General features: G+C 45.2%; 1 protein-coding gene across 5 annotated transcripts in view; it reads right to left on the reverse strand.

Annotated features, from left to right (window-relative positions):
• The window catches only part of PI4KA (phosphatidylinositol 4-kinase alpha), a 101568-nt gene extending 74539 nt beyond the window's left edge, over positions 1-27029 (reverse strand). The window contains exons 1-2 of one of the 5 annotated variants that reach the window (XM_001929569.6): positions 26831-27029; positions 1838-1954 (exon numbers count right to left, since the gene is read on the reverse strand). In XM_001929569.6, the coding sequence (XP_001929604.6) occupies positions 1838-1954; positions 26831-26980 (267 nt within the window). In that variant the 5' untranslated portion in view covers positions 26981-27029. Of the gene's footprint in view, positions 1-1837; positions 1955-6599; positions 6619-19903; positions 19928-26830 lie in introns of those variants that run through there. The other 4 variants (XM_013983179.2, XM_021073459.1, XM_021073461.1 and 1 more) reach the window with 4 other exon arrangements.

Raw genomic sequence — 27050 nt, forward strand, 5'->3', positions numbered from 1 at the left:
TCATAGCTGTGGTTGTGGTTTAGGCTGGCGGCTAAAGATCCAATTCAACCCCTAGCCTAGGAACTTCCATATGCCTCAGGTGCAGCCCTAAAAAGCAAAAATAAAATAAAATAAATTAAATTAAATATTGCTCTAAAATTATAATGTGTAAATACCGTCAAAAATATTCCTATAGAAGTAAAATTTCCAGGACAAGCAAGCTTAGATAAATAAAAATTAAAATATCTTTTTTTTAAACATAGAATGATTAAATTGTAATTTTTTTTCTTGGCCACACCCACAGCATGTGGAAGTTCCTGAGCCAGGAATCAAACCCAAGCCACAGCAGTGACAACTCTGAGTCCTTAACCACTAGTCCACCAGAAACTCCTAAACTTGGAATTTAAAAACAAATGACTTTCAGTAATAATAAAAATAAATAAACAAAAGATTCTGTATCTAGTGACTGACCATTCGCTTCAATTAGCTTTGATAAATACTAAAAAACAGCCATTTTTTGTTAAAGTGACAACACTGGTTTTTAAAAAACCTTACGTTGCCATGTAAAACTTATTATCTACCATAGTTTTGAAAAAGATAGCATTATCACGATTATCTCAAAGAATACTGCCCTTTTGGAAGGAGAAGAAATGGTCTCTCTGAGTCTAAAGAGCATCTTACCTGAGGGTAGAAATCACACCTACCCTGGAGGGCACATGAGTACTTCACAAAGCACTGCAACTAACTTTCTGGTGAAAACAAAACCAAACTTTCAAAAAGTAATACAATAGGGAGTTCCAGCTGTGCTGCAGGGGGTTAAGAATCCAACTGTAGTGGCTTGGGTTGCTGTAGGTTGAATCTCCACTCCAGTGTGCAGGGGTGGGGGTGGGGTTAAGGATCCAGTGTTGCTGCAGCTGTGGCATAGGTTGCAGGAGTGGCTCAGATTCAATCCCTGGCCCAGGAATTTCCACGTGCTGCAGATATAGCTAAAAAAAAATTTAAATAAAAAATGGAGGGGAGTTCCTATCATGGCTCAGCGGTTATCGAACCTGACTAGCATCATGAGGATTCAGGTTTGATCCCTGGCCTTGCTCAGTGGGTTAAGGATATGGCGATGCCGTGAGCTGTGGTGTAGGTTGCAGACGCAGCTTGGATCCCGTGTTGCTGTGGCTCTGCTGTAGGACAGCAGCTGCAGCTCTGATTCGATCCCTAGCCTGGGAACCTCCATACGGTGCGAGTGCAGCCCTAAATTGACAAAAAAAAAAAAAAAAAAAAAAAGGAGTTCCTGCTGTGGCCCAACGGTAATGAACCTGACTAGTATCCATGACAATACAGGTTTGATCCTCTGCCTTGATCAGTGGGTTAAGGATCTGGCATTGGGAGTTCTCACTGTGGCACAGCAGAAACAAATCTGACTAGTATCCATTAGGATGTGGGTTCGATCCGTGGCCTCTCTCAGTGGGTTGGGGATCTGGTGTCGCCATAAGCTGTGGTATAGATCTCAGATGTGGCTCAGATCCCGTGTGGCTGTGGCTCTAGCTGTGGCTATGGCTGTGGTGTAGGCTGGCAGCTACAGCTCTGATTTGACCCCTAGCCTGGGAACTTCCATATGCCTCAGGTACAGCCCAAATAAATAAAATAGAAACACAATATATTCACACAATCCAAAAAGCACACTTTCCTGGGGGGTGTCAGTAGGAGGCGCATTCCCACCCGATTCACCCACCACAAATGTGCTCACTAGGTGCATGTGTAAGCACTCCTCCAGCACTGCTGCAAGTAAATAAAGCGGGTGTAAGCTTACATTCTATCGCCCACTATCCTGAACTGAAGAAACTCTAATGTAGGCAAGTCTCACCTGTAGATCAGATTCAATGAGAAAGATGCCCAAGGCAATCACTGCATCTCTCCGTCTTTCATCTAACTGGAAGATCCCGTGGAAATCTACAGGGCACATGCAAAGCAGCTTTTGGACCTGAAAAACAAGACCAAACAAAACAAAAACCAAAACTAAAGATTAAAAATACATAAACATTTTTAAAAGCCTAGCAAGTCTATACAGCCAATAAGTCATTTTCCTCAACCAGATTATGCAAAGGACATCTCCAACCTCTGAGACTGTGGTCTACATGCCCCTGAAGAACCTGGGCCGAGAGCAGAAACTCTGTGTTCACAGAGAGAGGCAATAAAGCACCATGGCTCACGTCTGCCCTTCTGTGTCAGGACAGCCTGGGGTCCCCCACTTCCCAGGGTGTCCATGAGGAGGTTATGCAAACCTACCTCCTGCATAAGGCCTCCTCTTAGGGATCTTTAAACATCTAATATGTGTAAACCACTCAGGACTTCTGGTCACAGAGTATATGCTCAGGAAACAATACCTATTGTTACTGGACACGCCTTAGCACTAGGCTAGCAGAGAGCAAGTGGGCAGGCAGTTAAGTCAGCAATTTACTGAGTATATGGAAATACTAGGATTATCATCAGAACAAACCAACAGTAAATGTCATAAAGGAACTAACAATTGGAATTTTATTATGAAAAGGCAAACAGGTGATGCCAATCTTAAACATCTCTAACAGAGGAAGCTCAGAACAGAGCATCAGACACACCAGGAGGCCCTGACTTTTTTTTTTTTTTTGGTCTTTTGTCCTTTTTCAGGGCCACACCCACAGCATATGGAAATTTCCAGGCTAGGGGTCTAATCAGAGCTGCAGCTGCCGGCCTACACCGCAGTCACAGCAATGCCAGATCCAAGCCACATCTGTGACCTATACCACAGCTCACAGCAACACTGGATCCTTAACCCACTGAGCAAGGCCAGGGATCGAACCCTCAACCTCATGGTTCCTAGTCGGATTCGTTTCTATTGCGCCATGACGGAACTCCAAGGAGGCCCTAACTTGCTGTCCCAAAGACACAAAGAGAAGTCACTTACTGACATTCACGTGGTTTGGTGGGATGTTTTAATGGCAAAGGAAATCAAATGCAGTGCTTGGTATTTGCTCTGAAATGTATCAGTTAAATCACCACTGTAATTTTTTTTTTTTTTTTTTTTTGGCTTGTTAGGGACGCACCTGTGACATATGGAGGTTCCCAGGCTAGGGGTCCAATCGGAGCTATAGCTGCTAGCCTATACCACAGCCACAGCAACACAGGATCCAAGCCGCGTCTGCGACCTACGCCACAGTTCACGGCAACACTAGATCCTCAGTCCACTGAGCAAGGCCAGGAATCGAACCTGCAACCTCATGGTTCCTAGTTGGATTTGTTTCCGACGTGCCATGACGGGAATGCCACCACTGTAATTTTTAAAAGAAAGCAATGTGCAGAGTTCCTGTGCGGTGCAACAGTAACAAACCCAACCAGCATCCATGGGGATGCGGGTTCGATCCCTGGCCTTGTTCAGTAGGTTAAGGAAGCAGCATTGCCAAGAGCTGTGGTGTAGGCCAGCAGCTGCAGCTCCAATTCAAACCCTAGCCTGGGAACTTCCATAGGCCAAAGGTGCGGCTGTAAAAGGCAGAAAAACAAAAAAAAGAAAGTAAGCAGCTCTCGGGCAAGGCCCTGAAGATGAGCCGGCTCTGCCTCTCTGCAGCACTTCTCCTCCTCCTGGGCACCCTGTGGCCAGCACCCAGCGGGGTGGAGAGAGGAGTCTGGTCCAAGCCATGCCACCTGCCTCCCTACATGGGTCCCTGCAGGGCCCTGTTCATCAGGTACTTCTACAACGCCAGCTCCGGGCTCTGCAAGACCTTTACTTACGGCAGGTGGCTGTGACAGGGCCCAGGGAGAGCAGGGCAACTGTGCTTCCTGAGATGCTGAAGTCCTAGGAGGCCCCACACAGGGATGGGCTGTGGCTGCCTTTGGAAAGGGTTGAGGCTCCTCCTCTGCCCCTTCTCAAACCTACCCTCAATAGAACCCTGCCTCTTTCCTCACTGCATCCTCACCCTCACCTCCCACCCACCATCACTAAGCTCCTTGGAGGTGAACGCAATGTCATTTCTCGAATCTTGCTCTGAGTGGCAGTGGTGGCAGAAGCCTTTTCCCTAAAGAAGTCCCTTTTACCACACTGATGTTGCATATTTCTCTATCAGTGGCTTCAACCTCTGGCCTTATATTTAGTAAATTCATTTTCTAATAAAAAAAAAAGAAAGCAATTTGCTGTTGTTCCCTTAGATTTTAAAAGGGCAATTACAAGAGGACAAATCAAAACTGACAAAGATCACATAAAATACTTTCATCCCAGGGTTTGTATGTTTACCTGAAGATCTGAAATGATCTAAACATTTAACATTAGGAGAACAATCATGATTCAACCACTTAATCAAATATTAGATTGGACCGTATGAAATTACTGATAGTCAACCACTTTGACCTACGAAAACAATGCTTTCATCAAGTTTAACTTAATATCACAGACATTAAAAATACCATTTTTCTAAGAATAAGCAAGGACATGGAACAATGCTCTAAACGTCCTACAAGTGCCCACAAGGAATGACCTGAATTACCTGGAAGAAAATGTATCAAAGTGTTAATAGTTTTGAGAGATAGGATGACTAGAGGTGTTTTGTTTCTTCATGTTTTTTATGTTTGCCAAAATAGGTTCTAAGGGGAAATATTACTTGTGTAACCAGGAAAAATATCCTGTGGGTTAAAATAAAAATATAAAGTAAGAAGCGGAAATCCATGCTTTCATGGTTAAATGCTTAGGCAAAAGGGCACACACGAAAGGTAAGAGAGGGACCGAGTGCAACCTCTCACTTTTCTCCCACGTTCTCTTGCCCAGAAGAAGGTACTTGCTGATCAGGGTCTATGACACAAAGGGAGCTGTAGACCACGCATCACCAGGAGACAAAGGAGATGGCAGACCACGCATGACCAAGTGATCAGCCCAAAAACTTTGGTAATTTCCACTGGCAAAGTACACTCCTGTGACAAAGTTTATCAAGAAACATCCCTGCAGATGAGAAATCCACAAGCAGGAGGATTTTATCGGAATGAGCCAATGAGGGAGTTCCCGTCGTGGCTCAGTGGAAACAAATCTGACTAGTATCCACGAGACTAAGGTTCGATCCCTGGCCTTGCTGAGTGGGTTAAGGATCCGGTGTCGCCATGAGCTGTGGCAGAGGTTGCACATGCAGATCGGATCTGATGTTGCTGCGGCTGTGGCGTAGGCCAAGGGCTACAGCTCCGATTCAACCCCTAGCCTAGGAACCTCCATATGCTACGAGTGCTCCCCTAAAAAGACAAAAAAAAAAAAAAAGAATGAACCAATGAGATCCAGGAAGCTGACCACGAATCAGCCTTGACCCAAGACCTGTTGGAGTCTGTATGCTGCCCTGCCCCAGGCAGCACTCTGCCCTCCCCCTGGCCCTGCCAGGAAGAGGCACCACACACAGACCCCGGAGTGATCCTAAGGGGCTAGAAGACAGAGTAGAGATTTAGAAACACGTCAGAATTGGCCCAGTCTCATGCCTCAGTATGGAAAAGACAGAGCTATACAGAGAAGATGACACTTTAGCACTCCCACGTGCCAAACACTGGTGCTCTCATGTCTTTCCTCCATCTCTGGAGGCTCCTCTGTGGGCAGAGTAAGGATCCTGATTTATTTTCCTGTTGTATGTAAATAAATCCAATTTTGACAACTTTCTAGGAAGTGAAAGTTGTGATCATTTGTCACGGTAGCAGTAGGAAACTAATACAACTGATCACAGAATATAAAACCAATCAAAACCCGGACAGCACATCAAGAAAGATAAGAAAAAATTAGGGAGTTCCCATCATGGCTCGGCCCACTAGGAACCTGACATAATGTCCGTGAGCATGTGGGTCTGATCGATGGCCTCACTCAGTGGGTTAAGGATCCCTCATTGCCACAAGGTGTGACATAGGTCCCAGATGAGGTTCGAATCCTGTGTTGCCATGGCTGTCATGTAGGCCTACAGCTACAGCTCCAATTTGTCCACCTAGTCTGGGAATTTCCATATGTCACAAGTGTAGCTGTAAAAAGAAAAGAAAAAAAGAAAGACATAAAAATTAGTTATTCAGGTTATAGGCACTATTTATTTCCTTTTTTACTCTTAACTCTTTTCTGTATTTCCCATAAGGAATATTGCTAACTGCAGAATCAGGGGATAAAATCTCTAAAATCAGTAGAAACAACTTTGCCATAATGCAAATCATATTTTTAAAAGGACGATAATATTTACAGCATTAGAGCTCAGAAAATAAGAGAAAAGTGTACATTTCAATGGATAGGAGCTGGGTAATTTTATGAGAGTTCCATGATGGCCTAGCTGTTAAGGATCTGATGTCGTCACTGCTGTGGCTCAGGTTTGATCCCTGGCCCAGGAACTTCTGCATGCCATAGGTGCAGATTAAAAAAAAAAAAAGGGAAGATGGAATCCTAGTACAAAAAAGTAACCAAAAATACATCTAGGTCAACTAAAGCAAATGTTTCCTAAATAAAACAGTCCTACCACAACTTTAGTTCCAACATCTTAGTACACTAAGAGACCTCCTACTTAACTATGACCTCCCCAAGAGTCTCAATCTAAATAGGAATGTATTTCTCTCTAATGGAGCAGGAGATGCCACTGCCCAACTGTGAGAGTGATACTTGCCTGCCACAGGCTCGCAGGCAGAGACCCAGGCCAGTACCTCCTGAAAGAGATCAGGGCAGGTCAAACTTAATCTCACAAAATGGTCTTCAAAACATTCCACAGTTCTTTGTAAATGAAAATCACATTTAATTAAATTACTTCATTAACAAAAAAATCATGGGGAAAATGAAATGCGACGGTGAGCTTTTCCAGTTAAAATTTCTCTAAGGAAAAACAAACACCTATGTTGGACAACTACATTGAAATGCTGCTGGCCTGGACATGGGCCTGAGGACCAACTGCTAACAGCTCCCAATTACAGGCAGGATCACAGATGGGGGTAGGATGGGGCACAGACCCAGCTGCCAAATGGCCACTTACAGGTAGATTAGGTGCTATTTGGTTTTACAGGCTGAGCGACTAGGCCCTGATGGGTTAAGATCGATGTTAGGTGACAGGCTCCCCCCAGACCACTATGACTTCTGTCCTGATGCCTCCAATATTCGGTCTTCCCACTCCCGCACCTTCAACTGCTCCCCACTCCAACACTCAATGTACATGCCCAGACTAACAAGGGAGGCCCTTCCCAACTTCCCCAACACCGGAGCCCAACTCCCTTGCCAGTCTTTCCCACAGCTGTCACCATCTGCAACATTTCTCTACTGCCTTGTCTCCCAACAAACCACCCACCACCATCCTTCCAAGATATAGCTCCACTGTCTTTCCAGATCCTCCACCTCTCAGGAGCCCACCAAGCATTCTGTGCTTCTCCTGAGATAATTCCTTCATCCTACCTTACCCTGGAGTTGCATGTGCACTTAGCTTCTGCTAACTGCAGATAGGACTACAGCCCTCCTCACTGTACCCCCTGCATCCCACACGCCCAGAAACTTAGCAATTACTTAGCGTGACCAAAGGGACCAACACAACAGGGACTTAATGAGGTGAAAGGGAAAGAAGAGAGAGAGAGGGCCACCAGAGCCCAGGAGTCCTCCTGTAGGCTCAGCGATGTGTGACACCCGTTCCACAGCCAATGTCAACATCAGGTGATATACAGCAGCATCACCTGCATGGAGGGATGAAGACTCATCAAGCCAAGTAATCATACACATCACTCCCTGACAACACTCTGCCAATCACAAGATCAATAAAAATGACACAACAAGCAAATAACACAAGTCAGAAACCAAACGTCAGTGGCCCTGAAAGCCTGGCGCAAGTTCTAGGCCTAGACATCAGAAATGCCCTTGGAAACTGGGACTCTTGTGAGAAAAAAAAGTGAAGACTTGGAGTTCCCGTCGTGGCGCAGTGGTTAACGAATCCGACTAGGAACCATGAGGTTGCGGGTTCGGTCCCTGCCCTTGCTCAATGGGTTAACGATCCGGCGTTGCCGTGAGCTGTGGTGTAGGTTGCAGACGCGGCTCGGATCCCGCGTTGCTGTGGCTCTGGCGTAGGCCGGTGGCTACAGCTCCGATTCAACCCCTGGCCTGGGAACCTCCATATGCCGCAGGAGCGGCCCAAGAAATAGCAACAACAACAACAAGACAAAAGACAAAAAAAAAAAAAAAAAAAAAAAAGTGAAGACTTGAACCCAGTCCTGTAGAGGCATCACACATCAGACAATGGAGAACTGCCTCCACCTAAGAACAGCCAGCAGGGAGGGAGTTCCTGTCATGGCTCAGCAGAAACAAATCTGACTAGTATACATAAGGACGCAGGTTCAATCTCTGGCCTCCCTCAGTGGGTTAAGGTTCCAGTGTTGCCATGAGCTGTGGTGTAGGTCGCAGATGCGGCTTGGATCTGATGTTGCTACAGCTGTGGTGTAGACTAACAGCTACAGCTCTGGTTCAACCCCTAGCCCGGGAACCTCCATATGCCACAGGTGAGGCCCTAAAAAGACAAAAAAAAAAAAAAAAAGAGTTGCTAGGGAAACTGGACAGCTGCATGTAAATCAATGAAACTGGAACACACCCTCACACCATGCACAAAAATCAACTCAAGATGACTTAAAGACTTAAATGTAAGACAAGACACCATCAAACTCCTAGAAGAGAATATAGGCAAAACATTCTCTGATATCAACCTTACAAATTTTTTTCAGGTCAGTCTCCCAAGCAACAGAAATGAAAGCAAAACTAAACCGGTGGGACCTAATCAAACTGACAAGCTTTTACACAGCAAAGGAAACCATTAAAAAAAAAACAAAAAGACAATTTACAGATAGGAGAAAATAGTTTCAAACAATGCAACTAACAAGGGCTTACTCTCTAAAATATACAAACAACTTATACAACTCAATAGCAAAAAAGCCAACAACCCAATGGAAAAATGGGCAAAAGACCTGAATAGACATTTCTCCAAAGAAGATATGCAGATGGCCACCAAACACATGAAAAAATGCTCGACATCACTGATTATTAGAGAAATGCAAATCAAAACTACCATGAGGTACCACCTCACACCAGGCAGAATGGCCGTAAGTCCACAAATAACAAATGCTGGAGAGGCTATGGAGAAAAGGGAAGCCTCCTGCACTGTTGGTGGGAATGTAAACTGGTACGACCACTATGGAAAACAGTATGGAGGTACCTTAGAAAACTATATATAGAAGTACCATATGACCCAGCAATCCCACTCTTGGGCATATATCTGGACAAAACTTTCCTTGAAAAAGACACATGCACCCGCATGTTCACTGTAGCACTATTCACAATAGCCAAGACATGGAAACAACCTGAACGTCCACTGACAGATGACTGGATTAAGATGTGGTACAGGAGTTCCCGTCATGGCATGGTGGTTAACCAATCCAACTAGGAACCACGAGGTTGCGGGTTTGATCCCTGCCCTTGCTCAGTGGGTTAAGGATCCAGTGTTGCCGTGAGCTATGGTGTAGGTCGAAGACGCGGCTCAGATCCGGTGTTTCTGTGGCTCTGGCTCCATTTGGACCCCTAGCCTGGGAACCTCCATGTACCATGGAAGCGGCCCTAGAAAAGGCAAAAAGATTAAAAAAAAAAAAAAAAAAAGATGTGGTATATACACACAATGGAATACTACTCAGCCATAAAAAGGAACAAAATAATGCCATTTGCAGCAACATGTATGGAACTAGAGACTCTCACACTGAGTGAACTCGGAAAGAGAAAAGACAAATATCAAATGATATCACTTATATCTGGAATCTAATATATGGCACAGATGAACCTTTCCACAGGAAAGAAAATTATGGACATGGAGAACAGGCTTGTGGCTGCCAAGGGGGAGGGAGTGAGATGGATTGGGAGTTTAGGGTTAATAGATGCAAACTATTGCCTTTGGAATGGATAAGCAATGAGATCCTGCTGTACAGCAATGGGAACTATATCTAGTCACTTATGGTGGAGCATGATAATGTGAGATAAAAGAATGTATACATGTATGTCTATCTGGGTCACCTTGCTGTACAGTAGAAAATTGACAGAACATTGTAAACCGGCTATAACGGAAAAAAAAATCATTATAAAACTTAAAAAAAAAAAAAGAACAGCCAGCAGTTAGTGGGCATTTCTCATACGCCAGGGCTGGCACGCGTCCTCTCACCTGATCCTCACAATGTATGAGGGTATTACTAATCATCCCCATTTTATGGGTTAAGAAACTGAGATAGTGTCTAACCCAGAACAAAGCTTTAGCACTATAGTGTTTAAAAATGAAAAGGAGTTCCCACAGTGACTCAGCAGGTTAAGAACCTAACTATATCCATGAGGATGCAGGTTCCACCCCTGGCCTCACTCAGTGGGTTAACGATTTGATGCTGCCTCAAGCTACAGTATAGGTCACAGATGCAGCTCAGATCTGGTGTCGCTGTGGCTGTGCTATAGGCTGGCAGCTGCAGCTCCGATTCCATCCCTAGTCCAGGAACTTCTACATGCTGTACCTGCGGTCCTAAAGAAGAAGGAAAAAAAAATTGAATGATTTTCCTCAGAATTTTACAACAAACTAACAAGTGGTTTACTTGGGGGGAGGAAGGCAAATGGAGGTTCCTAGGCTAGGGGTCTAATCGGAACTGTAGACACCAGCCTACACCACAGCCACAGCCACGCCAGATCTGAGGCACGTCTGCAACCTACACCACAGCTTACAGCAATACCAGATCCTTAACCCACTGAGCGAGGCCAGGGATTGAACCTGCAACCTAATGGTTCCTAGTCAGATTCACTTCCTCTGGGCCACGAAAGGAACTCCCGAGACTCTGTTAAGAGCTCCTGACCATACTACAACCCAAAGCTGCTAAGAGAAGCCATGCCAAAGAAAGGAAATGACAAACAAGTCTGAAAAAATGAGACACCCTCAATTCTGGGCGACTGGGCAGGACACTACAGATGAGAATGCAACACAGGGTGGGTGTAGGTCAGGTATTTAGGCCAAAATAAAACTACAATAGCATTACAAGCTGGCTAATTAAAGGATTTTTTTTTTTTTTTTAAGAATACAACTTTTGTTATCTGAAACCTCTGGGAATAGTCTTTCAGAAACACAAAATTCCCTGAGAACTAGGATTAGGCTTTAAGTATGAGTGGTATTTGTTGATGTTGTTAAATCCATTTTTAATTGTCATTCTCCAGTGTGCTGTTCCCTTAAAGAACACTGATCAGAAGTCAACATTTCTACAGGACTCAGGCTATTGTGATTAACAAAGACCATGAGGTTGCGACTGTCATAAAACTATGCCAACACTGGCAAATTGGTAAATCATCTCCCTCAAGCCTCAGCTTTCTCAGGTACAAAAAAATGACCAGAGAGATTTTTGCAGTGTCTGCTCTAGCAATAAAAATCCTGTGATCCTGGAGTTCCTGTTATGGCTCAGTGGTTAATGAACCTGACTAGTATCCCTGAGGAAGTGAGTTCAATCCCTGGCCTCACTCAGTGAATTAAGAATCTTGCCATCAGCTGTGGTGTACGTTGCAGACATGGTTTGGATCTGGCGTTGCTGTGGCTGTGGCGTAGGCTGGCAGCTGTAGCTCCAATTGGACCCCTAGTCTGGAAACCTCCATATACCTCTGGTGTGGCCCTAAAAAGACCAAAAAAAAGAAGAAGAAGAAAAAGTTCCTGTGATTCAAGGACTTCCACCTGCAGCCATGAGGAAAGAGCAGGATCTGGATTTATTTTCCTACCATAAAAGAATAAAAAATGGACAAATACATTAAACCATTGGTTTCAGACAATGGATAAGGTGCACAGGACTGAAATACCCAGAAGAGGAAACAAGTGGGCCCTACAAATGCCCTGGTTTTCTGCCAGAAGACATATCCTAGACCACAGAACAGGGAAGGGTGTCCCAGGCAGACCCTGCTGGTCTCACAAGGCTGAGGACAGAAATGGGAGTACGGGAATTCTGAAGATGAGAGAGTGCAACAGAAGAAAAGTTCCAGAAATCTGCAACAGCATTCCCTTGAGTCTTTGATGGCTATATTAAGACCCACAAATATAGGGTGATATTCCATGAAGGAGGGTAAAATTCAACCAAGGCACTGTAAGCTGAAGGGCTCCCTGAGTTCTTGCAGAGCTGAGAGGTGTCTGAGTTACTCCCAGCCAGGGTGGAAAATCCGCTAAGCATTCATCAGAGAACTCCAAGGGCCACACCTTAGTAGTGGAGCTAAGCTATCCCTGTGGGAAAGCTATTTTAGACCTGCCCTAATGAAGTTTAAAAACTACCTTGGAGTTCCCAGTGTGGCTCAGCAGAAATGAATCTATCATCCATGAAGACGAAGGTTCGATCCCTGGCCTCACTCAGTGTATTAAGGATCTGGCATTGCTGTGAGCTGTGGTGTAAGTCGCAGACTCAGCTCAGATCCTGCGTTGCTACGACTGTGGTATAGGCCAGCAGCTGTAGCTTCCCTTTGACCCCTAGTCTGAGAACCTCCATATGCTTCAAGTGCAGCCCTAAGGAAAAAAAAAAAAACCACACAGAAAAATCACCTGAAAAAATTCAATACCCTTTCATGATAAAAACAAGCAATAAACTAGGAATAGAAGGGAACGTCCTCAACCCAATAATGAGCATTTATGAAAAACCTACAGCTATCATCGTACATAGTAGAAGACTGAAAGATCTCCCCCTAAGATCAGGAACAAGATAAGGATGGTCACTCTTACCATTTCTGTCCAACATTGTACTGGAGCTTCTGGTCAAGGCAATTAGAAAAGAAAATGAAATAAAAGCCATGCAGACTAGAAAGAAAGAAACAAAACTATCCCTACTTGCATATGACACGATCATGTGTATAGAAAAAACCTAAAGAATCCACTAAAAAAATTAGACCTAAGAGTTCCCCTTTTGGCTCAGTGGGTTAAGAACCCAACTAATGGAGTTCCCGTCGTGGCGCAGTGGTTAACGCATCCGACTAGGAACCATAAGGTTGCATGTTCGATCCCTGGCCTTGCTCAGTGGGTTAAGGATCTGGTGTTGCCACGAGCTGTGGTGTAGGTTGCAGACGCAGCTCGGATCCCACGTTGCAGTGGCTCTGGCGTAGGCCGGCAGCTACAGCTCTGATTTGACCCCTAGCCTGGGAACCTCCATATGCCGCGGGTGTGGCCCTAGAAAAGGCAGAAAGACAAAAAAAAAAAAAAAAAAAAAGAACCCAACTAGTATCCATGAGAATGTGGGTTTGATCCCTGGACTCGCTCAGTGGGTTAAGAATCTGCAATTGCCCTGAGCTGAGGCATAGACTGCAGATGCAGCTCAGATCTGGTGTTGCCATGGCTATTGTGTAGGCCAGTCGCTGCTGCTCCAGTTTGAGCCCTAGCCTAGGAACTTTCATATGCTGCAGGTGCAGCCCTAAAAAGGAAATAAAAAAAATAAAATAAAAACTGCAAAACATCATTGAAAAAAAGTAGAGACTTAAATAAATGGAAAGACATCCCATGTGCATGATGATAAGACTTAATATTAAGGGAGTTCCTGTCATGGCTCAGTGGTTAACAAATCCAACTAGGAACCATGAGGTTGCAGGTTCGATCCTGGCCTCACTCAGTGGGTTAAGGATCTGGTGTTGCCGTGAGCTGTGGTGTAGGGTGCAGACACGGCTCGGATCCCAAGTTGCTGTGGCTCTGGCATAGGCCGGCAGCTGAAGCTCTGATTAGACCTCTAGCCTGGGAACCTCCACATGCCGCGGGTGTGGCCCTAGAAAAGATAAAAGGACAAAAAAAAAAAGACAATATTAAGATGGCAGGCACTCCTGCTATGGCACAGTAGGTTAAGAATCCAATTACAGTGGCTCAGGTCAATTTGGAGGCTCCGGTTTGATCCCCAGCCCAACACGGTGGGTTAAAGTATCCAGTGTTGCTGGAGCTGCTGCACAGGTTCACAGCTTCGGCTTGGATTCAATCCAAGCCTAGCAACTTCCATAAGCTGTGTGTGCAGCCATAAAATTAAAAGAAAAAAAAGGGAGTTCCCGTCGTGGTGCAGTGGTTGACGAATCCGACAAGGAACTGTGAGGTTGCGGGTTCGATCCCTGCCCTTGCTCAGTGGGTTAACGATTCGGCGTTGCCGTGAGCTGTGGTGTAGGTTGCAGACGCGGCTCGGATCCCGAGTTGCTGTGGCTCTGGCGTAGGTTGGCAGCTACAGCTCCGATTGGACCTCTAGCCTGGGAACCTCCATATGCCGTGGGAGCGGCCCAAGAAATGGCAAAAAGACAAAAATAAATAAATAAATAAATAAATAAAAATAAAAGAAAAAAAAGGCAGCAATTATACTCCAAATTGACCTACAGATTCAACATAATCCCTGTCAAAATCCCAAGTGACTTCTTTGCAGAAACTGCTAAGCTGATCCTAAAATTCACATGGAAATTCAGAGGATCCAGATAGGCAAGGAAATCTTGGAAACAAAGAATAAAGTTGGAGAGCTCTTACCAATTTCAAAACGTACTACAAAGCTACAGTAATCAAGACAGTGTACTAGGATAAGGACAGATATACAGACTAATACTAAAATAAAAATTCCTGTCACCTTAGAATTCTAGAGTCAGCTGAAATGAAGCTGAGAAAAAAACTTTCTCAGACAAGACAAAGAGAATTAATCACACTAGCACATCTACACTATAAGAAATGTTAAAATCAATAAGGCATAGCCATGAATTGACATAAAGGAATGAAGAGAACAAAAAATACTGTATAGAAGTTCCTGTCATAGCTCAGTGGTTAACGAACCTGAGAAGCATCCATGAGGACAAAGGTTCTATCCCTGGCCTTGCTCAGTGAGTTGAGGATTTGGCACTGCTGTGAGCTGTGGTATAAGTTGCAGATGCAGCTCAGATCCAGCGTTGCTGTGGCTGTGGCGTAGGCTGATGGCTACAGCCCCAATTGGACCCCTAGCCTGGGAACCTCCATATGCCACTGGTAAGGCCCTAAAAAGAAAGACAAAAAAAAAAAAGTCAAGAAACACTGTATATATGAATATATATGCTTTCATATTTTATGATCATTTAAATAAATTATAATGTACTTGAAGTTTACAACACATAAGTAAAAATCTATGATAGCAATCACAAAAATGGGAGTCAAGATGGAATTACAATTGTAAGGTTATTACACTATAAATGAAGAAATGTTATTTGAAATAAACTATGATAAGTTAAAGAGATACATATTTCAATCCTTAAACAGCTACTTAAAAAGAGAGAGAGGAGTTCCCGTCATGGCGCAGTGGTTAACGAATCCGACTAGGAACCATGAGCTTGCACGTTCGATCCCTGGCCTTGCTCAGTGGGTTAAGGATCCGGCGTTGCCGTGAGCTGTGGTGTAGGTTGCAGATGCGGCTCGGATCCCGCGTTGCTGTGGCTCTGGCGTAGGCTGGCAGCTACAGCTCCGATTTGACCCCTAGCATGGGAACCTCCATATGCCACGGGAGCGGCCCAAGAAATAGCAAAAAGACAAAAAAAAAAAAAAAAAAAAAAGAGAGAGAGAGAGAAATACACCTAATAAGACAACAGTGAAGATGAAGTGGAACACTAAAAAATGCTGAGTTAATTTAAACAAAGGCAAGAAAAGAAAAAAAAAACCAGACAGGACAAATAGAAAACAAATATCAAGATGGTAGATTTAAATTCAGTCATTAATAATTAATAACAATGTAAACGATCTGAAAACTCCAACTACAGGTAGAGATTTTCACACTGGAAAAGAGCATGCTTCATGCTGTTGACAAGAGAATCACTTTAAATATAAAGACATAGACTAAAAGTAAAAGAATAGAAAAAAGTATACTATGCAAATACCATTAACAAGAAGGCTGGAGGAGTTCTCCTGTAGCTCAGGAGTAAAGAACCAAACAGGTGTCCATGAGGATGTAGGTTCTATCCCTGGCCCCGCCCAGTAGATTAAGGATCCCGTGTTACTGTGGCTGTGTTGTAGGCCAGCAGCTGCAGCTCTGTTTCAACCCCTAGCCTAGGAACTCCCATATGCCACAAGTGCAGCCCTAAAAAAGAAAGAGAAAACAAAAAGAAGAAAGCTGAAGTGGCTATATTAATATCAAAGTAGATTTCATAAACTTTTTTTTTTCCCACAAACACAGCAATGCCAGATCCAAGCCACATCTGTGACCTACATCATAGCTCAGGGCAACAGGATCCTTAACCCACTGAGCAGGGCCAGGGATCGAACAAATTGGGTTCATTACTACTGAGACACAATGGGAATGCCTCAAAGTAGATTTCTGAATAAGGAACATTATGATTCATGATAATAAAGAGATCACTTGATAACAAGAAAATAACAATCACAAATGTGTATGATCCCAAGAATCAAGTTTCAAAATACATGAAGCAAAAACTGACAAAATTCGAAAGAAAAAGCAACAGACCCACAACTATGGGTGGAGACCTCAACATTCCTCCCTCAGTAACTGACAGAACAAACAGACAGGAAATCAGTAAAGATGCTGAAGACCTGAAGAACACACTCGACCTTACTAATATTTACAGGAGACTCTATCCAACAAAAGCAGACATGCATTCTTTTCATCTACATTTGGAAGTTCCACCAAGATATATCTTACATATGCTGGATCTTATAGCAAGTCAATACAATTAAAAGGACTGAAATCAAACAAAGTATGTTTTCCCATAGCGACAGAATTTAGAAATTAATATCAGAAGAACATCTATAAAACTCCCCAATTTTTCAGAAATTAAACAACATATTTCTTTCCTTTTTTTTTTTTTTTTTTTGTCTTTTTGGCATTTCTTTGGCCGCTCTCACGTCATATGGAGGTTCCCAGGCTAGGGGTCTAATTGGAGCTGTAGCCACCAGCCTATGCCAGAGCCACAGCAATGCGGGATCCGAGCCGCGTCTGCAACCTGCAGCACAGCTCACGGCAACACCGGATCCTTAACCCACTGAGCAAGGCCAGGGATTGAACCCACAACCTCGTGGTTCCTAGTCGGATTCGTTAACCACTGCGCCAAAATGGGAACTCCAAAACAACATATTTCTAAATACCTCTGAGTCAAAAAAGAAATGAGGGAAATCAGAAAATATTTTGAACATAATGAAAAAGAAAACACAACATATTAAAATTTGTGGAATGCTGTTAAAGCACCAGAGGGAAATTTATATCTTTAAATGTTTATATTAGAAAAAAAGAAAGATCCAATAGCCTATGATCCTATAATTATATAACTGCAGTCATAAGTACCCTAAAACAATTCTAAGAAAAGACATCTAGAAAAACAATGTTTAATATTCTACTAAATCTAATTTTTACAAATCTATTTAAACTGATCTTAGGAGCTCCTGTTGTGGCTCAGTGGGTTAAGCACTGGACACAGTATCTGTGAGGATGCAGGTTCGATTCCTGGCTCTACTCAGTGGGTTAAGGATCCATCATTGCTGGCAGCTGCAGCTCTGATTCGACCCTAGCCTGGAAACTTCCATAAGCTGTGGCTGTGGCCATAAAAAGAAAAACTGATCTTAAATATTCCCACCAATATGCTAATCGTAATTGACATTTTATTTTACTTATTACTAATAATTTAAGTTCTCCACCAATCTTCTAAAGGGTATCAAACTCTTAAATTGCTCCTATGATAAAGCTGACAATCATTTCCACGATGTGTCCTGGGTGCCCCCACCCCCACCCCCCGCTCCATAAATTATAACCAGAGTAGCCTTTTTTTTTTTTTTTTTTTTTGTCTTTTAGGGCTGCACCCTCAGCATATGGAGCTTTCCAGGCTAGGGGTCGAATTGGAGCTGTAGACACTGGCCTACGCCACAGCCACACCAGATCCAAGCCGTGACTGTGACCTACACCACAGCTCACAGCAATGCCAGATCCTTAACCCACTGAGAGAGGCCAGAGATGCAACCTGCGTCCTCATGGATGCTAGTCAGATTCGTTTCTGCTGAGCCATGATGGGAACTCCCCACAGTAGCCTTCTTTAAGGTCATCATGAGTCAAAAGTATTCTTGCCTCTAGGCTTTTGCACAGCCTATACCCTCTGCTAGGAGTATTCTGTACATGTGTCCTTGGCTGCCTCCTTTAGCTTCCCTACTTCCATACAAGTTGGGACCCCATTTTATTTCATCTCATACCAGTCACCATTTTTGAAAAATTGAGATAAAATTCACCAATGCCATTTACTTTTGCTTCACGCACTTGTTACCATTTTAAATCACATTTACTTGTAGTTTCCTGTTTAATGTTTGCTTGTCTGTCTCTCTTCATGGTAAATTCCATGACAGCAAATCCATGTCTACTTATTCATCCCTCCAATGTGCACACAGCAGGCACTCCAGGACATAGTATACAGATGAATGGATGGATGGATGAACGTCACCATCTTTTGCTTTCATACTGGAATATCCTTGGCTGTCCTGAACCCAAGCTTCCAGGCCAGCTCTAAGCAGAAACATTCAGGAAAAGACAAGGGCTTTCTAGCAGAGATAGAGCTGCTCAGACTCAGCAAATAAGTGCAAATAAATGCAAGTGAGACCTGAGGGGTTTTGCCTCAAACCAATTGTATGCGGCAAGTTATCACACAAACTGAAAGCAGGGTTCTGGCTGGTTTGGTAATGTGTACAAAAGGCCAAGCTTTCTTCCAAAATGCCAAGATACATGAGAGAACCAAATACAAAAATAAATATGAGTAAAAATAAATATAGGAGTTCCTGTCGAGGCTCAGTGGTTAACAAATCTGACTAGGAACCATGAGGTTGTGGGTTCGATCTCTGGCCTCGCTCAGTGGGTTAAGGATCCAGCGTTGCAGTGAGCTGCGGTGTAGGCTGCAGATGAGGCTCGGATCCTGCATTGCTGTGGCTCTGGCGTAGGCCGGTGGCTACAGCTCCGATTAGACCCCTAGCCTGAGAACCTCCATATGCCTCGGGTACGGCCCTAGAAAAGACAAAAAGATATATATATATACATGTAATCAGGAAACTGAGATGCATGGAAACATTGCAGCAACTAAAATCAATGATGGGAACAGCTGCTGGTGAAAGAGACTGGAGGCAACCACATTTGCACCAAGTGCAAACTGCAAACACTGACAACAAAGGAGAGAACCTGCAATAAGGAGTCAGAAATGGAACATCCCTGCCCTCTGGGGGTGAGGGCAAGAGTGACACATCAATTGTGAGACTCCCTTAAGTACCATAACAACCAATGTAGCCACAAAAATCTTCCTCACCTACATCACCTCAAGCCCTGAAACATTCAAAGGCCATTCCCTATCTCACCAAGTAAGTAGATCCACACCACCTGCTTTCTTCTTTTTCATGTCTGCTTCTCTTAAATACGTTGTTTCCACAAATCCTACTTCCTGCTGCTTCTCATTCTCCTAGATGCTCTGCTCTCTGTCCTCTCCCTCTGAAATGCCCAGCCCTTGCCAATGCTCTTAGTACTTGCAAATGCCACCCTCATCACTTCCAAGTGTTCTTATTTAAAATCTCAGCTGAGGAGTTCCTGTCGTGGTGCAGCAGAAACGAATCCGACTAGGAACCATGAGGTTGCAAGTTCAATATTTGGCCTTGCTTAGTGGGTTAAAAGATCTGGCATTGACATGAGCTGTGGTGTGGGTCATAGACAAGGCTCAGATCTGTGTTGCTGTGGCTGTGGTGCAGGCCAGCAGCTACAGCTTCCATTCGACTCCTAGCCTGAAAACCTCCATGGGTCGCAGGTGCAGCCCTAAAAAGATAAAAAAAAAACAAAAACAAAAACAAAAAAAAAACCCCAAAAAACAAAACTCAGCTGAGAGTAACCTCACAGCAAGTGCCCACAATACTTTTACTTTCTTAATGCAGGTTTCACTTTTTTACCTTCCTTTTTTTTTTCTTTTTTTTGGACACACCTGCCGCATGTGGAAGCTCCCAGGCCAGGGATCGAACCCATGCCACAGCAGCAACCCCAGCCACTGCAGTGACAACACTGGATCCTTAATCCGCTCAGCCACCTTTTATTACAATTTTCATAAACCTATGAAGTGACACAGAGAAAAAGTTTGAGTCCCAAATTATCTTCACCTCCCATTCCCACCACCACTCCAGCAAAGTACAAAGCAGGTAAGTATCTTCCCAGGGGATTTTTATTGAAAAGCCATATAGTTCATCACCAGCTCTTTCTGGACAGACACTGGCCAGCCCTGCACCTATTACTGCTGCTGCTAATTTGTAAGTCAGCTGAGGGTCAAGATTCCGTGCACATGCAGTACACCAACTGTTGAAAATAAGCTACTTGGAGTGGACACAGCTAGGAGTCAGTACTAAAGCAACCAGCCTGCAAGCATGAAAAGAACACAGAATTCAAATTTCCACACAACGGAAAACAAGAACACAGCAATATCATACAATCCCAGCACTTCAGCCTTGTGGGCTGTTTGCTTAACTCATAATATAACATAGCCAACCAGGGTCAAATATTACCTTGGGCTCAAAAGAATATCCTTTTATGCTTGCTGAGCTGGCAGGAAGAGATAACATAAAATCCAGCATGGGTGAAGCTGCAGATAAAAATGTACCAGGAGTCCTGCTTATGCTGTCACAGCTAAGTGCAATCCTTTGGAGACAGGTGTGCAGTAAATATCAAGACCCAGCTACATGGAGTTCCCGTTGTGGCGCAGTGGTCAAGGAACCATGAGGTTTAGGGTTCGATCCCTGGCCTTGCTCAGTGGATTAAGGATCCCACGTTGCCATGAGCTGTGGTGTAAGTCGCAGACGTGGCTCAGATCCTGTGTTGCTGTGCTTGTGGCGTAGGCCAGTGGCTACAGCTCTGATTAGACCTCTAGCCTGGGAACCTCCATATGCCGTGGGAGCGGCCCTAGAAAAGGCAAAAAGACAAAAAAAAAAGACCCAGCTACAATTTCACACGGGATATAATTTAGATGACAAAATGCTAGCTGTACAAACACTGTTTTACAAGGAAAAACTAGGAAGTCAAAACAGAGAAATGCTTAAGTATGGTCTGTCAATGCAAAAAATGACATGCCACAAAAGTAATAAATATGGGCTAGTTTTACAAAAGGCAATATAAATATACACAGTTAAAACCTAAAAAGGAGCTCTAAGAAATGAAACTGCTGATGGGTTAATATTGTGGGCTGAACTGCATCCCCCATCAAATTCACATATTGAACTCCTAATGTCCAGACCCCTCAGAATGTGACTGTTTTTGGACACAGGGTCGTGAAAGAGGTGAAGTTAAAATCGGGTGATTAGGGTGGACCAGTCTTATCAATCTGACTGCTGTCCTCTGAGAAGAGGAGATGAGGACAGACACAGAAGGAAGACCACATGGGGAGAAGAAGGGCGTCTGCAGGCCAAGGAGGGAGGCCTCAGGAACAACCAGCCCTGCTGACACCTTCATCTTAGCCTTCTAGCCTTAGAGCTTTAGGCCATGGAGGCACTTTGCTATAGCAGCCCTAGCAAACTATTAGTTAATGTGGCTCAATTATAGATAGACTTTTTTCTTCTTCCAATTTCATCCCAAAATATTTTCTAGTTCTCTGTCTCTGTCTCTCTCTCTGAACCTGGCCATGCAGTCTCTGCACATATCATCTTTCCTAGTGAGCACTTTACATATATATGCATACACACACATACATTTTTTAGAGTTGATTTAGTTACACCAGTTCCAGTAACATGAAGACCCTCTGCTGATGCTCATTCTCTCTCCTCTCATTCTGTGGTTATTAAGATGGCCTCACAAAAGAAAGGGAGCAGAATGGAAAATTTTCAGCTTCATGATGCTGAAAAAGATGCCAAAACCTTTGGAAATCAACTATACTTTAATTAAAAAAAAATTTTTTTTTTAAGATGCCAGGGTGTTCCCCTTGTGGCTCAGCAAGCTACCAACCCAACTACTATCCATGAGGGTGTGGGTTCGATCCCTGGCCTCGCTCAGTGGGTTAAGGATCCAGTGCTGCCATGAGCTTGTGGTGTAGGTTGCAGATTCAGCTCGAATCCCATGTGGCTGTGGTGCTGGCCGTCAGCTGCAGCTCCAATTCGACCCCTAGCCCAGGAATTTCCATATGCCACAGGTGTACCCCTAAAAAGCAAAAATAAATTTAAAAAATGCCAATACAATGATTTTCATTCCACAGCAGACCACTCTAAAGGACAGACTGGATAGTCATGACCTTCAGAAAGCCCACTGTCCGAAAAATCTGGGCACACGTTCCTCTGATTATAGTTAAGAGTCACCCAGCACATGTTCTTCAGCACATCTGACCACCAGAGCGGGTCCAGCCCATCCCTGATGCCACAGTACCATTTAAACATTCAGTCAATGGGGAGCTCCCTAGTGACACAGTGGGTTAAGGATCCAGCATTGGCACTGTAGCAGCTGGGGTTGCAGTGATGTGGCTTCAGTCCCTGACCTGGGAGCTTCCACATGCCCCAGGCTCAGCCAAAAAAAACCAAAAACATCAGGTCAAAGGTTAGCTAGCTTCAAGACTCTGGCACTCTAACTGAAGAAGAGAGCAAGTATTTTAGGATATGAGAGGAAGAGAGTATGTTCAAAGCCTCCTGTGGTGGAAAGTCAAGTGGGAGGATTGGGGTCCATTAGTAAGATCGGGTCAGGTGAGATTTCCCCGGCACAGAGGAGTATAACTAGGCAGAGCCAAGAGAAGGCTTGGCAGGAGCAGCTGAGCAACATTCTAAAGACAGGAAAGAAGCAGGAAAGTACAACCTGAGATGGGCAGGCAGATGGAAATCAGAGAGGGAGTCTTTGGTATAGACAGGACTCTCAAGTTTTCTCATCTTTCTCCCAGAGGGAGAGAGCTGAAAGCTGAGAAGGCCTCAGAGGGTGTGTTCAGAGATGAGCAGAAAGCCCAGGGGTGACCCTCAGGGCTGGGGCTCCAGTCTTAGGGACAGCCTAGCAAAAAAAGGTCAAAGTTCAGACAAGAATGCCCAGGGATGAACAGGGCAGGAGTCTGGTCACCAGACCTGTGATGCAGGAGTAAATGGGAACTTGAAACAAATCCGACTTCTTGTTGGTCACCTGAGCAACCAAATTAGGAGTTCATTTTTTCTTTTTCAGCCACACCTAGGGCAAATGGAAGTTCCAGGCATCGAATCCCAGGCACAGCTGCAGCAATGCTGGATCCTTAACCTGCAGCACCAAAGAAATTTCAGGAGTATCTTATTTACCTGGCCTAATATGTATCAATTAATTGCTCAATAATAACTGTTTTCTGAGTGAAAGAGCAAATTAAGGAATTAACAAATAAAAGGCACTGAGTAGTGATAGGTTTGGTTTCTCAGCCTGGGCTTAGAGTAGGTAAAAGGAGTAAGTCAAATCAACCCCACTGTGGTGTAACAAGGTAAGAGGCAGAGAACATTATGGTATTAATGCGCCCAGGTGCCACTAAAAACGTGTCAGACTGCCTAAGAGCCCATGTCTGAGCTGAGGTGTCAGGCCTAGTTCAGAAAATAGCCTTCCTTGGGTCAACCCCATCTACACCAGGCCCACTCAGTCCCCTGCCTCTTCCTCCTCTCTGGAAAAAATAAGGGAGAGAGAAACAAAAATAACGATCTAGAGTTGTCACTGCTTAGTGTGGGTCACTGCTCTGGCGAGAGTTCAGTCCCTGACCCAGGAACTTCCATAAGCTGCAGGAGTGGGCAAAAAAACAAAAAAGGAGTCAACGGTCATCTCCCCTCTTAGGTCCCCATCTTTCTTACCCTAGATCATACCCAGAAGGGCCTTTACTCTTTTTTTTTTTTTTTGTCTTGTCTTCTTGCCTTTTCTAGGGCCACTTCCCACAGCATATGGAGGTTCCCAGGCTAGGGGTGCAATCAGAGCTGTAGACACCGGCCTACACCACAGCAACTCAGGATCCCAGCCGCATCTGGGACCTATACCACCGCTCATGGCAACACTGAATCCTTAACCCACTGAGCAAGGCCAGGGATTGAACCTGAAACCTCATGGTTCCTAGTCGGATTCGTTAACCACTGAGCCACAACGGGAACTCCAAGAAATCTGTAACTGGCTGTGATCAATTAATTGTAAACACCACTGCACTCGGACCAGCCAGAAGGGCCTTTACTCTTAAGAACCTCAAGAATCTTTTCCTTAGGAATACTAAGGACTTCTTGTTAATTGTTCTAAGGTAGGGGAGGGTAGGAGTGCCTATCGCAGCACAGTGGAAAGGAATCTGACTAGGAACCATGAGGTTTCGGGTTCAATCCCTGGCCTTGCTCAGTGGGTTAAAGATCTGGCGTTGCCATGAGATGTGGTGTAGGTCGTAGACTCGGCTAGGATCTGGAGTGGCTGTGGTGTAGGCCGGCGGCTGTACCTTTGATTAGACCCCTAAACTGGGAACCTCCATATGTCACAGGTGTGGCCCTAAAAAGAAAAAAGAAAAAAAAAAAAGAAGTAGGGGAATGTAGTAAGCAGACATATAGGACTAAATGAAATTTACATGGTTGTTGGAACCAGCCACCTACAGAAGCCTCTTCTGAGAAGGGAGTTGTTTCGGGGTCCCCAAGACTCACACATGTACACAGTCATACTCATGGTTAAAGTTCATTACAGTGCAGATACCCGCAGGGGAAAACCTACAGATGGGATCTGGAGAAACCCTCCTCTCATTTCCCCTGTATAGCAGCAAACAATGCTGGTATAATATTTGTGCCTGCAGAAGTCCACTAGAGACACAGCCCCCAAGGTTTTTACTGAAGGCTGGTCACTTAGGCCCTGCCTGCTTAGATTCCAGATTCCTGAGGGAAAGCAGGACTTCAACATAAACCATACTGCTCCAACAGAGTCTAGACAGTGTGAATCACCCTTATCAGTTAGCATAAGAACTGAGCAGTTCAAGAGCAAATTTCCTGATGCCAGCCAGGCCAACCTTGCAGGCAAACCCTTCTGAGGACAGCAGCCTCAGGCCTGTTCTCTTAACTCTTTCCAGAATTGGCTGTAAATGAGCCAATGAAACTAAAGTAGCTCCCAGAGTAAGAGCTATTAGGGAGCCAGGGACCAAAATGCTGGATTAATCAGTTGAAAAACATTTATCTTGACAATCTAAGCAGTTCCAGAAGATACAAAGCTAACAACGTGGCAGCTGCAGAATCTTCTTGTGACTAGTACAGAAGGGTGAAAAGGGTAAGAAGAGCTGAAGGTGCATTTTTCAGTTCCTGAGTGGGGAAGGCTGCCACCACTGCAGGAGCCGCAGGACCCTCTCCTCCAAGTTCATCCACTTCCCTGCAAGCCCAGCAAGCAAACTTCTGATGTGCTCCTTGGTCCTCCTACTAAGAAGAGAATGTGCTGACCAGCTGGCAGGGATTTGTTTCCGTAAAACCAGCACTGTGGTCCATTAGTCAGGCTCGTGCAATGGTAACAGGGATCATCCATTATGTACTCACAAGCCTGCCTTTATTTGTGTTATTCTGTTAATCTTCACAGTACTCTTACCAAGGAGTGTACCCTTGTATTTTGCAGGAAAAAGCAGAGGGACAGACTGAGGAACTCAGCTGCCCAGAGTCACACCAATGCGTGCGAATTTAGGGTTTAGGCGTTCCCATCTTGGCTCAGCAGAAACAAATCTGACTAGCATCCATGAGAATGAACACAGGTTCCATCCCTGGCCTCACTCAGTGGGTTAAGGATCCGCCATTGCCATGACCTGTGGTGGAGGTCACAGACACAGCTTGGATCCTACGTTGCTGTGGCTGTGGTATAGGCCAACAGCTACAGCTCTGATTCCACCCCTAGCCTGGGAACCTACATATGCTGCACAAGCGGCCCTAAAAAGCAAAAACAAAACAAAACAAAAAACAGGGTTTAAACTCAGGTGATCCTATCTCTACAACCAGTATTCTTTCCCTTCCATTGCACTTGCCCTCTGATTAGAAGTCAGGTAGGCATCAGTCTCCAGGCCCTGCTCACCCTCCAAGTTTGAGAACCTACAAAGCCAAGGAAGGCCTAGGTCAGCCTGCTAAAGTGCCTAAAACGATTTCACCGGGCACCAGAGCCACTCCCAACTGTCAGACAACAATCTTTCCATGTGCCAGGAGGCTGTGCAGAATCATCCCATCCCTTCAATGCTAACACATTGCATCGAGTCTCATCACACACACGTGGCATGGGGGAGCTGCCCTTTACTGTCCAACTCTTTGTCAGGCATGTTATGCTAGAACTCAAGAACGACTTCATTTCACAGATAAGGAAACAGAGGCTCCGAGGGTTGAAGTAACTTGTTCAAGACGACATACAGCGACAGTGCAGGTACCTTCTCAAACTAAAAGCTGTTTCCCCCCATCCCAGGCATCCGTGGGGCTGCCTCTCCCCCTCTCCAAGATAAGGAACGCTCCGGGGTGAGTTCTTTTTTCTTCAAACACCCGCTTCCCCGGTCTGAAGACCCCTCTAATCTCGCAAGAAAACAGTGCGCAGCAGACCTGCGTTTCAGAAAGCGCTCCCCGACACTACCCCACCGCCCTTCACCTCCAAGGACAAAGCGCTTACAAGCACCCCTTCCCCGAGGAAGGCAGCGCCCAAAGTCACCAAAAAAAGGCAGGGCGAGCGGGGGCCACCCCAGGTTCGACCACGGCCCCCGCCGCCTCCGCCTAGCGGTGTCACTAGGCGGCCCCGGCCTAGCCCGCCGGGAGCTCACAACCACCCGCCCGCCACACGCCCGCCGGCCCCCTGCCGCACCGGCCTCCTTCACGAGCTCCTCGCGCCCCCGGCAGCCGAGGCCCACCTCGGCCTCTGCAGACCCCAGCCGCGCCTCCAGCGCCCCGGCCCCCTCCTCCTGTCAGCCCGCACTGGGCCGCCAAACTACCTTCTCCAAGGAAGCCGGCCTCTGCACCGCCAAGGAGCGGGCCAGCGACAGGACTGTGTTGAAATAGAAGCCCCGCGACGCGCCGGCGCCGGAGGCTGAGCCGGGGCCGGCGCCGCCGCCGCCGCTTCCCCGGGCCGCGGCCGCCGCCATCGTCGCGCACCGCGGCGCCACCCGCCGGCTTTCCGCAACCGGCCCGCGAGCGCCAGAGCCCACAGCGCAG

The sequence above is a fragment of the Sus scrofa genome, chromosome 14 (genome assembly GCF_000003025.6).
Source record: "Sus scrofa isolate TJ Tabasco breed Duroc chromosome 14, Sscrofa11.1, whole genome shotgun sequence".
Lineage (NCBI taxonomy): Eukaryota > Metazoa > Chordata > Mammalia > Artiodactyla > Suidae > Sus > Sus scrofa.